This window comes from Littorina saxatilis, linkage group LG12 (genome assembly GCF_037325665.1).
Source record: "Littorina saxatilis isolate snail1 linkage group LG12, US_GU_Lsax_2.0, whole genome shotgun sequence".
Lineage (NCBI taxonomy): Eukaryota > Metazoa > Mollusca > Gastropoda > Littorinimorpha > Littorinidae > Littorina > Littorina saxatilis.
The window spans coordinates 18,358,386-18,370,885 of NC_090256.1; the positions used below are offsets into that span (position 1 = coordinate 18,358,386).

At 44.2% G+C, this 12,500-nt stretch overlaps 1 protein-coding gene across 1 annotated transcript in view; it reads right to left on the reverse strand.

Moving 5' to 3' along the window:
- Positions 1 to 12,500, reverse strand: part of LOC138983039 (voltage-gated inwardly rectifying potassium channel KCNH6-like) — a 189,931-nt gene that overhangs the window by 95,095 nt on the left and 82,336 nt on the right. The window contains exon 2 of the mRNA XM_070356441.1: positions 11,674 to 11,904. Coding sequence (XP_070212542.1) covers positions 11,674 to 11,904 — 231 coding nt within the window. The remainder of the gene's footprint in view (positions 1 to 11,673; positions 11,905 to 12,500) is intronic.

The following is a 12,500-nucleotide window of genomic DNA, read 5'->3' on the forward strand; positions in this document are numbered from 1 at the left end:
TTTTTATTTTTTTTTCCCCAAATGCAAAAAAAAAGTCTAGGGTCGCGCGAAAAAACTAGGGTCGGTCGGGTTACCGTAAACAGACCTTTTTTTTTTTTTGGCCTTATCACACACACAGTGTTCCAAATTTCTTCTTCTGCTTCCATTAATCGGTCTTTTTCTTTTCGTTTTTTTTTTCTTACTTTCTCTTTGAAGTCTTTCTGTCTCTTTGGGGTTTTTTTTTCTCTGTGTGTGTGTCTCTCTGTGTTTCTCTCTCTCTCTCTCTCTCTCTCTCTCTCTCTCTCTCTCTCTCTCTCTCTCTCTCTCTCTCTCTCTCTGTCTCGCTATCTCTTTCTTGCTCTCTCTCTCTCTCTCTGTCTCTCTCTCTCTGTCTCGCTATCTCTTTCTTGCTCTCTCTCTCTCTCTTGCTCTCTCTCTCTCTCTCTCTCTTGCTCTTGTTTTTCTCTCTTCATTTATCTCAGCCTTTCTCTCTCTCTCTCTCTCTCTCTCTCTCTCTCTCTCTCTCTGTCACTCTCTCCCTCCATCTCTCTCTCCATTTCTCTCTCTCTCCATTTCTCTCTCTTTCTTTCTCTCTCTCTCTCTCTCTCTCTCTCTCTCTCGTTTTCTCTCTTCATTTATCTCAGTCTTTCTCTCTCTCTCTCTCTCTCTCTCTCTCTCTCTCTCTCTCTCTCTCTCTCTCTCTCTCTCTATAAAATATTCATGAAGCCGGTTCTGACTGAGTTAATATATTTCTGGAAAGCTGAACAACGCAATGCGTCTGTGACTGGTGAAGAAGCAGAGCTGGAGCTTTTTGTCGTCTTGATGTTGTATGGGATATCTACAAACCAGATAGCTTGAAAAGCAGCACAAGAGAAAGTAGGGGATTTGGAAAAAGGAAAAGAGTTACTCCTGTCACAGCGATCCCGCAAAACTGGAGCAGTTTCCTTCGTGTTGATGCCAACAAAACAGAGCTGTTCAACTATCTTGCTCAATGCGTCATGACCATGACAGTGGAGACAGAAAAAAGTATCATCACCACTCAAGATCCCATCGCTCTCTCCAACCAACCGATGGATTTGACTGGCATATCGCCATGCAGTCATGAAGAAGCGGACACGCGGATGATGGTCCACCTTGCCCATGCAGCACAGGTTAGCAATCGTGTGTTGCTTCGTACTGTGGACACAGATGTGGTCGTCCTTGCTGTAGCAGCTGTGACAGAACATCCTGGACTGGAAGTGTGGATTGCCATGGGAGTTGGCAAACATTTCCGGTACATCGCTGCTCATGACATCGCAAAGGCAGTTGGGATAGACAAAGCACGTTGTCTGCCTTTCTTTCACAGCATGACCGGCTGCGACACCGTTTCCTCGTTCAACAATGTTGGGAAGAAGAAGGCATGGGATACATGGCACAACTTCAAAGATATAACAGAAACTTTCTGCCGTCTCTGCACATACCCATTCAGCCTCACTGCAGTCGACATGGTGGCTCTTGAACGATTTGTTGTGCTCCTGTATGACAAAACAAGCAATTGTGTGGATGTGAACAATGCCAGAAAGCATCTCTTCACCAAGACTGGGCGTCAGATTGACCACATCCCACCATCCAAGGAGGCTTTAATACAACATTGCAAACGTGCAGTCTACCAAGGAGCACATATCTGGAGCCAAGCATCCAATCCAACCCCACCCCTTCCTGATCCATCTGACTGGGGGTGGCAGTTTGTGAAAGGAAACTGGCATCCATTGTGGACAACCCTTCCACAGGCTTCAGAAACCTGCCAGGAACTCTTGAAATGTGGTTGCAAGACGGGCTGCAGCAGCAAACGTTGCAAATGCTTCAAGACTGGACTAAAGTGCACCGCTCTCTGCATATGCAATGGTTGCTCCTCGACTTGTCAGAATTAAGGTAGGAAACCTTGCTATTTGTTGAAACCGTTGCTGCTGATGTTTGTTTTTAGTTTTGTTGTTGTTATTTCATTTGACTCTCCACCCCCCCCCCCCTCTCTCTCTCTCTCTCTCTCTCTCTCTCTCTCTCTCTCTCTCTTATGCGGTCTGCTGCACCGCCTCCCTTCCAAAAAAGCACCTTCCGCGGTGTTCGTCATTGTTGCCATTTCCAACATTGCAAATGAATTGTTGCCATGGCAACCATGACATCCAGTCATAACACACCCCATGCCTCAAACTGTCTACACATCAAATTTGGATCGATTTGGAGCAAAATAATGCCTTCGGTGTTGCCAAAGGCACTCTTTGCCAGTGTTGCCATGGCAACTGGGGTAAATGTAATCCGGCCCCATGTCTCAAACTACCTCAACCAAAAATGTGGTGCAATTTGGAGCATAAATGTGGATTTTAATTCTGCACATAGAGGCAGACACCTGAGGGAACCGTAGCCAATATGTGACGTTATGGCTGGTGGGGGGGGGGGGGGGGGGGGGTACGGTTAAATAATAATATTTCACAATGGCTCTGTATCAGGATTTGTTCAGAACACAAAACTCTCTTACTGTGCCAAATTTGGTATTTGTTAAAAGAAATGATCAATTTTGCGACAGAGGAGTTAGACTATCGGTTGTATGTATATATTAGGCAGCATTGATGTGCAAGATTATAGATAGAGGAAAGCTTGGAACAAACCACTGTGTATTTTGCATACGTTTCAATATCATGTTTTCTATTTTTTCCTGTGACTCATGTGTACCCCCCCCCCCCCCCCCCCCCCCCATTGAAAGGGGCTGTAGGCCCATATTCAATTAAACTGTGTCAGTGTCAGTGTCAGTGTCAGTGTCTCTCGTTTGCTGAGTCGATTGCCTGCCTGTCTATCTCTATTACTCTCTTATCATCTATTTCTATTTTGAAAAATACAGATCCCCCTCTCTCTCTCTCTCTCCCTCCCCCCCCCTCTCTCTCTCCCCCCCTCTCTCTCTCTCTCTTTATTCATCCATTCAGTGTGTGTGTGTGTGTGTGTATGTGTGTGTGTGTGTGTGTGTGTGTGCGCGCGTGCGTGCGTACGTGCGTGCGTGCGTGCGTGTGTGTGTGTGTGTGGATGTGTGAGTGTGTGCGTTTCTGTGTGTGTTTATGTGTGTGAATATGTCGAAGTATTTGCAGGTGGTTATGCGTTCGAATGCATAACAAGCGTCAATATATCAGTGCGCACGTGTCAATCTTTTGTGAGCGTGCCTTAATGCTTTGTGCGTGGAGAGATGATTGCAGCCAACTGAATTGCCCCAAGAGTTACACCGCGCGAACTTCACTTGAAAGCTTTGTTATGATTGGATCGACACTGTGCTAAAAGCATGTAGTCATTAAAGTTGATGAACTTAAACTCATGTACCTTGTGGGACGCCATTGATTTGTTCATAACGCAAGCGAGCGCTTTTTTGATCTTTTTTGTATACTTTGTTTTGTTTGTTGTTGTCACTGCTTTATCTTTTTTTTCTTCTCTGGAACGTTTTCTTGTATTTTTAAAGAAGGACGGCATTATACTTGCATTAAAGCGATAGTAAGCTTTTTTAAAACTCATTTTAACAAGAATAACTCAGTTGTTTGTTCTCCGGAAAGAGTTATGTGAAAGAATAGTCATTGTCGATACAGTTTCATTATTCCCTGAGAGACGACGATGTTCTATACTTAATCCGTAGAACGCAAGGAGAAAGAGGAGAAAAGGGCGTTCAGAACAACACACAACATTTTCATCCGACTTACCGATACCATAACCGAGAACATCTTTTTAATCTAGGATTTTGAAAGGGAAGGTATAGGCCCGTGACCTTTCTGTCGTTAATGAGCGTGTTCTTTAATTCAAGTCAGCTTCAAGAACAAGAAAAATAGTTCCCCATGCTGCCTTCACTTTCCTTGTCCCTAAAAGGAGTTAAAACTGGAACAGTTTAGCCTTTGTCTGCTGAGCTGTGTATTTTGTTCCATTACTTGAAACCCCGTTAGGTCAGAAATTGGATCATTTGCATTGGTTTCAGCGTGTGTTTCTGTTGCTGCTGTTGTGCTTTGTATTGTATTTTATGAAACGTTTCACTCACTTATGCCTATATTACTATTTGTGTATTTTCTTGTTCACATTTCTCTATTTTTAGTAGCACTGTTTCGCGGTAGAAGACAGAAACACTAATACGCGCACTAATAAAGCTAAGATCAAAATACATCTATGAATCATCAGAGGCAGAAACTATCAAAGGAATATTCGACCTCTTTCCCGGAAGGGGATACAGCAAGTGCTCAATTTGTTCTCCATCATTAGCCCTAGCGGACAACGACTCCCTACGGACCTGTCGTCCTTCTGTTCGATAGCCCAGTCATCAGCTCGGACTTTGTCTCTGTGTGTGAGTCTCCCCTGTATCTTGACGAGGAAAACACAGAGAGAGAGAGAGAGAGAGAGAGAGAGAGAGAGAGAGAGAGAGAGAGAGAGAGAGAGAGAGAGAGAGAGAGAGAGAGAGAGAGAGAGAGAGAGAGAGAAAGAGAGAGAGAGAGAGAGCACCCATTGCACACCGGTTGGACCGTACATAAGGTAACGTTAAATTACTGTTGTGCAGCGGGATAAAGTATTCTCTCATACCTCGGAGATATACCTTCACTCGGTCGGAGCGACGTCACGTGACATTTTATATGGTGGAAGAGAATGCTGTCGCTTATTTTCCTTCTGAGGATGAGGGTTTAACATGGATCGGGAACTTACAGGACAACCGCGGCTGTGGTTGCAAGTTTGGATAGTTCTTTCCGTGAATGAGCATCGTTTTAGTCTTAACCGAACTCAGAAGGAAAACAAGCGACAGCATTCTTTTCCACCATATAACATGTCACGTGACGTCGCTGCGACCGAGTGAAGGTATATCTCCGAGGTATGAGAGAATACTTTAACCCGCTGCACAACAGTAATTTATTGATACCTTAGTTCGGTCGTACCGGTGTGTAATGAAAGAGAGCGAGAGAGAGAGAGAGAGAGAGAGAGAGAGAGAGAGAGAGAGAGAGAGAGAGAGAGAGAGAGAGAGAGAGAGAGAGAGAGAGAGAATCAGAATGCTTATTTGCGAAAACTCATAATTGTTTATAGCAAAAGGGTGCAGGGGGGTTGGGTAATCGAACGATCCACGAACATCAGTGTACACATTGGTTTCAGTCTGTTACAAAAAAAAATGTATCGTGATTCGGTCCCAAGCATCCAACTTGTAATCCAAGTCGGGAAATAACTTTTCGAACACGGTATTGTTCCATATCGATCGCGGTTTGTCACAAACACACATGAAATATGTGTGCCCTGTAGTTTAGCGACAACAGTCAGTCTGGCATGGCACGGAGGTAGCACTGTACCAGTGTAGACACGACATGAAGGTCAGTAGTGAGATGGTCGATTTCTTCTGCAAAGACGTTGCGGTCGACTTGGGGCAGACGCCGGACACACGGGGGCGTTTCCTCCTCTTCTCCGAACTGATGACGTTGTCTGTGCTGTTTCGCAGTCGTATGTCAGGACGTAGTCGTCTCCCCTTGCAATCAGCGTCTTCTTTCCACCTTTTCTTTCGCACACTACTTTTGTGAGAGTGCGGTTCCTCTTTCTGTTTAACAGTTCTTTGAGCAGTGTGAGGCGAAGTCGTAGACATCATCTGGTTCAAACTTTCGGTCCGTTGCTGCCAGTTCAGCTATAGTGGTTTCGTCGTCTGCTGTCAGTGACGTCACAGCACTACACACCCCAGGGTTGACATTCTCGCACGTGGTTGAGCTTGCAGTGTGACAGAGGGCAGGTGCGTGCTGTGTTGGGGTGGCCAGGCTGCATGTTTCACGTGATCTGTTGATGTCTGTGTCAGGTGTGTTTACTTCTGCGGTGTGGAAATGACACAGTAGTTTTTCGGGGGTGGTTTCAATTAGCGGCCCATTAAAAGGTTCACTTGCCTTCGCTTCTTCTTCTCGTTTTGCTTTTCTTTCCTCGGCTCTCTTCTTGTCTCTTCTCATCTGGCTCGGTGGTTTTCTGCGAAAACATTGGACCGTGTTCTGCTGGGTGACACTGTGAACGTAGCGTGTAGCTTGGTCGCCATCAGTGGTCGCCGGTGCAAATCTGACAAAAGTCAAGTTGCTCCCATTGCCGGCGATTTTACCCAATATTGATGGACTGTGTGATGATATCTTCTGCTATGGTCTGTTGAGACAGTGATATCAAAATCGAGACTGGAGGTCGAGATTTTGATATCACTGTCGAAACAGACAAATAGCAGAAGATATCATCACACAGTCAGTCAATGTTAGATATATTGCTAATTCTCTGGACATTTTGTATTTACTGTAAAGAAATTACAAAAGTATTTGTCTCAGTTTTGGCTGTTCCATATCCCTCCCTCTGATTATTATTTCTTTTTGTTCACTATTTTCTTGTACTTTTCAGAATTTCAAAATATCTTTTCTTTCAAAAAGTCTTTAGTCACTTGCTCAACTAAATTCTGGGATCATTACATTTTCATATATATTTGTTTGTTTTTAAATTTAGGTGTTTTTGTTTTTGAAGTGGGGAAGCAATAAAGAGGTCGTCAATATCAAAACTGATATCGACGGAAATGTCGTCGATATCACTTTTACAATGAGCTCAGTTTTGCCCAATTGACCAATGGAAATCCACGTTACATATGAAATAGCAATATTCCACGATGTGACTTGATGGTTGTGGAGCAGGGCTTCGAGGGTTGTTTCTGCAGCAGTTGGCAAGCCAACGACTGTCATTTTGAAGTGTTATTGGCGACGTTTGGTTAAATTGAAGCGCAGCTAAAAAAAACTCCGACCTGCCCGCTCGGCAAAAAGGACAACGACAGAGGCAGACCGCATATAACTAAAACAGAGAAGAAAGTCAAAAGAACACAGTGTGTATAATATACGTGTAAATGGAACTGAAATCGATCTTCATCAGCAGGGGCCGTCGGTGAGTTAGCGATGAATCTTTAAATAATAAAAGAAAAAGACAGACATAGACAGCAGGAAAAAGTAAATGATACGCCTGACGTGTGCCGGGTCTCCAATGACAAAAGCAGAAGAAAGGAACTCACCCTCGCTCAATACCAGCCCCTGCTGTCTGGTGTCGATATACACTCCCCTCCTCGCCTGGGGGACAGCTCAGGAATCGGGTGGAAGGGAGAGGGGAAGAGTGGGGGTGACAGAGGAAGGGTTGGAAGAGGTGAGAGAGGAGGGGTGGGGGTGACAGAGGAAGGGTTGGAAGAGGTGAGAGAGGAGGGGTGGGGGTGACAGAGGAAGGGTTGGAAGAGGTGAGAGAGGAGGGGTGGGGGTGACAGAGGAAGGGTTGGAAGAGGTGAGAGAGGAGGGGTGGGGGCGACAGAGGAAGGGTTGGAAGAGGTGAGAGAGGAGGGGTGGGGGTGACAGAGGAAGGGTTGGAAGAGGTGAGAGAGGAGGGGTGGGGGTGACAGAGGAAGGGTTGGAAGAGGTAAGAGAGGAGGGGTGGGGGTGACAGAGGAAGGGTTGGAGGAGGTGAGAGAGGAGGGGTGGGGGTGACAGAGGAAGGGTTGGAAGAGGTAAGAGAGGAGGGGTCTTTCCTAAGCTTTCTGTTGGTCTATTTCTGTTCGCATGTCTACATAGAACAGACACAGGGTAAAAAGGGGCGGGGCTGGGAGAGGAAGAGCGTACACGTGTGTGAAAACACGAGCGACGGGAGTGTGATTTTAGCGTTGATGAAAAGGGGGGAGGGGGAGAGAGAGAGAGAGAGAGAGAGAGAGAGAGAGGGAGAGAGTAGAGAGTGAGAGAGAGAGAGAGAGAGAGTGAGAGAGAGGGGGGAGAGTGAGAGAGAGTGAGAGAGAGTGTGAGTGAGGGTGAGAGAGAGTGTGAGGGAGAGAAGGAGAGAGTGAGAGAGAGAAAGAGGGAGAGAGAGAGAGAATGAGAGAGTGAGAAAAAGAGAGAGAGAGTGAGAGAGAGGGGAGAGAGAGAGAGAGGGGGAGAGACAGGGAGAGGGAGAGAGAGAGAGAGGGAGAGAGAGAATGAGAGAGAGAGAGAGTGAGAGAGAGAGGGGGGAGAGAGGGAGATAGAGAGAGGGAGAGTGAGAGAGTGTGAGGGAGAGGAGAGGAGAGGGAGAGGAGAGAGAGAGAGAGAGAGAGAGAGAGAGAGAGGGGGAGAGAGATAGAGGGAGACAGTGAGAGAGAGGGGGAGAGAGAAAGAGAGAGGGAGAGAGAGATAGAGGGAAACAGAGAGAGGGAGATAGAGAGAGGGAGAGAGAGAGAGTGAGAGAGTGTGAGGGAGAGAAGGAGAGAGTGAGAGAGAGAGAGAGAGGGAGAAACAGAAATTGTGACTGTCATTTTTTGAATTTTTTTTTTATAAATTGTTAACACAAAATAGCTGTAATACAATACATAACCCAGATGCACTCAGCGATAAAAAAAAGGCATCACCATCTGGTGACCTCTCTGGTTGTTATGTTTCTTAAATGCAAGTTGCACTCAGATTTGTGAGCAATCTGATTTGCGCGACTTGATATTATCATACTTGAGCAATGTCGTTTCATCAGAAATGCGTTTCTTTACGTGTGTTTTTTACATTTAGTCAAGTTTTGACTAAATATTTTAACATAGAGGGGGGAATCGAGACGAGGGTCGTGGTGTGTGTGTGTGTGTCTGTGTGTCTGTGTGTGTCTGTGTCTGTGTGTGTGTGCGCGTGTGTGTGTGTGTGTGTGTGTGTGTGTGTATGTGTGTGTGAAGAGCGATTCAGAGTAAACTACTGGACAGATCTTTATGAAATTTTCATGAGAATTCCTGGGTATGACATCCCCATACGTTTTTTTTCATTTGTTCGATAAATGTCTTTGATGACGTCATATTCGGCATTTTGTACAAGTTGAGGCGGCACTGTCACACCCTCATTTTTCAATCAAACTGATTGAAAATTTGGCGAAGCAATCTTCGACGAAGGCCGGACTTTAGTATTGCATTTCAGCTTGGAGGCTTAAAAATTAAATAATGACTTTGGTCATTAAAAATCTGAAAATTGTAATTAACATTATTTTTTTTATAAAACGATTCAAAATTACGTTTATCGTATTCTTCATCATTTTCTGATTCCAAAAACATATAAATATGTTATATTCGGATTAAAAACAAGCTCTGAAAATTAAAAATATAAAAATTATGATTAAAATTAAATTTCCGAAATCGATTTAAAAACAATTGCATCTGATTTTTTTGTCCGTTCCTAATTCCAAAAACATGTAGATATGATATGTTTGGATTAAAAACACGTTCAGAGAGTTAAAAAGAATAGAGATATAGAAAAGCGTGCTATCCTCCTCAGGGCAACCCCTACCGCACTTTTCTAGATTGTTAATTGCACTGCCTTTGCCACGAGCGGTGGACAGATGATGCTACGAGTGTACGGTTTTGCAGGGAAAAAAATGCAATGCGTTTAGTTTCATTCTGTGAGTTCGACTGAGCTTGACTAAATGTTGTATTATCGCCTTACGCGACTTGTTCTTCATTGTTGTTGTCTGAATAGCTTCCGTAAGTGGCACTTATGACATTCTGCTAAACTGACACAGCAAAAATATTCCCATTCCACACAGAACCTAGTTGATTTCGGTTTATTTGGGTATACGTTCTGGATGACGAATGCTCATTCCATGTCAAAAGCCCAAACTGGTCTTCTTCTTCTTCTGCGTTCGTGGGCTGAAACTCCCACATACACTCGTGTTTTTTGCACGAGTGGAATTTTACGTGTATGACCGTTTTTTACCCCGCCATTCAGGCAGCCATACGCCGTTTTCGGAGGAAGCATGCTGGGTATTTTCGTGTTTCTCTAACCCACCGAACTCTGACATGGATTACAGGATCTTTTTCGTGCGCACTTGGTCTTGTGCTTGCGTGTACACACGGGGGTGTTCGGACACCGAGGAGAGTCTGCACACAAAGTTGACTCTGAGAAATAAATCTCTCGCCGAACGTGGGGACGAACTCACGCTGACAGCGGCCAACTGGATACAAATCCAGCGCGCTACAGACTGAGCTACATCCCCGCCACCCAGACTGGTCTATGATGGTGTGCGTGATCGCTTACACGGGAAAGACCATACCTGTAATCTCGAGTTCTCTCAATCATCGACCAAAACCTATTCCTGACTTATTTGTCACTTTATACAAAAGAAGATTACCCACGTATTAGCAGCCGTGCGTGTTGATGTTAGGACTTGCAGTCGATGTGGAATAATTATAGCATAAGGAGAGGCTATCAATCACACATGAAAAAGCTCATTATGCCCTGTGTGCGATGCCAGCATTATTCTGTTTAATTGTCATTAGTTGCACTCGATTATTCGAGTGGGTTTCCTTTTTTGGTTTAAATACAATTTTATTCAAAATACATGACATGAAACAATTGACAAAAATGCAGCTGGGACACGAACTCAAGCAGATGCTTATTTGACGTGACCATAACAATGCTAAGTTACACAAGTTTTCATGATGGTGGACAACACAATTATTAACCAGAAGAACAAAACGTAGGAGGGGGGTATGGGGAACTTAATTCCTTTATTAAGGAGAATGCCCTCACTAATGAGAATGATCTTGCAAGCATGGGATAACATTTGCCCATGACGGAAACCCAGAAATAACTGCCATCAAAAATCACGGTATAAAATAATATCCAGCGCGTGCTCAGTTCTGCAGTGACATAGTTGCTTTGTCAGTATATTCCTGTGAGAACACAGATCTAATTACAGAAAGGAAGATTGAAAAATAAACCTTCTACGGCGAGAGATACATACGTGGTTTTTTTTCCCCAAACGGCAAACACATTATTGAGAATGAATCAGCAAGTTAAATGCGTATTACTCAACACGATGTTTGTCGGACAATAGCGCAGAGGTTTCTGGGGTGACAGGTCGATACGTAATCCGCAATTATTTCCTTGATATTTACCATCAAGATCCGTCTTAGTAGAAAATCTAAAAGTTTCGGATTTCACTCTCAATATGTCCAGAATATCCCCAAATAAATATATACCCAAGGTCGCTAAAGGTTTCCACTTTTTTCACGGAATAACCTGAGTGGATTTTGCTATTTGCAGAAGAAATCAAGATAGAATATAATATATACATATATTATACAATTCGGATTTTAAACCAGGAAGTTAAGTTTGTGTGAGGTTTGTTTTCCCTTCGTTTCATTTTCTCATAAAGAATGTCTGTGCTTTATGAACATAATTTCTACACATGACCTTCCGTGTCTTACTTGATCTACGCATAAATACGTGTGCACTATATACACAGACACACACACACACACACACACACACACACACACACACACACACACACACACACACACACACACACACACACACACACACACACACACACACATTCACTCGTATTATTCGTATTCGTATTAGTATTTGTACACACACACACAGACACACAGACACACAGACACACACATATATATATATATATATATATACACACACACACACACACACACACACACACACACACACACACACACACACACACACACACAACCACACACACAAAAACAGAAACAGAAACGTAAATATAAACAGAAACATGCACAGTAACACACACACCACCTCCCCCCCTTGCCACGCCCAATCCCAATCCCCCCCCCCATCCCACACACGCAACCCCCCCCCCTCCCCCAAACACACACACACACACACACACACACACACACACACACACACAGCTACTCACCATCCTTCTTGTAGTAGAGTATCTCCACCTGCTTCTCTTCCGTACCCTGGAGGAACTGGCGTAGCTGCATGATGCCGAAGGAGCTGGTGAGAGGACCCTGCAAGAAGTCGCAGATGGCAGACTTCTGCATGACTTCGGCACGGGAGTAGCCCGTGAGCTCGCAGAATCCATCGTTGCAGAAGATGATGGGCACGGATTCCACCTGGGCATTGCCGATGATAAACTTTCGGTCTGGAAGTAAAACGAAGTTAAGGGTTAGATTTTTGGTTTGTACGTAAAAAGAAACGAAGGGTGGAATGTTTGATCTGGAAGTAAACAAAAAATAAAGGGTTAAAGGCGTGCGGCCTGTTGTGTTCGAGGTAGGGAAGTTGGCTGGGCATGAAAGTTAGGTGTAGAAAAGGAAACGTGACAGCCAGCCAGACAGCCAGACAGCCAGCCAGACAGATTTACAATCAGTCTTGTACGTTGCACTCTATACAAATCCAGACAGAAACTCAACGTGGCTGAAAATAAAGCAACAACACCATAAAAGGACACAATAGGTATTAACACGATCGAGAAGAAACTAAAGTCTGTGTGTGTTCGACGATTCTCATAAAAATCCAAAAACAAAGAGACTGCCAACGTTCCAAAATTCAGAAATACAAAAACAAGAAAGGTAGGTTGTTGGAGCATTTTGTCTATGACAAAACGCAACCTTAAGTGTTCAACGTGTTACCCCCTTTATTTCTGTTAACTTCCAGTTAACGTAACGTTTCGTTTTGTCATAAATTAAACGTTCCAATAACATAACTATCTTGGTGGGTTTTTTTAATTCTGACGAGACA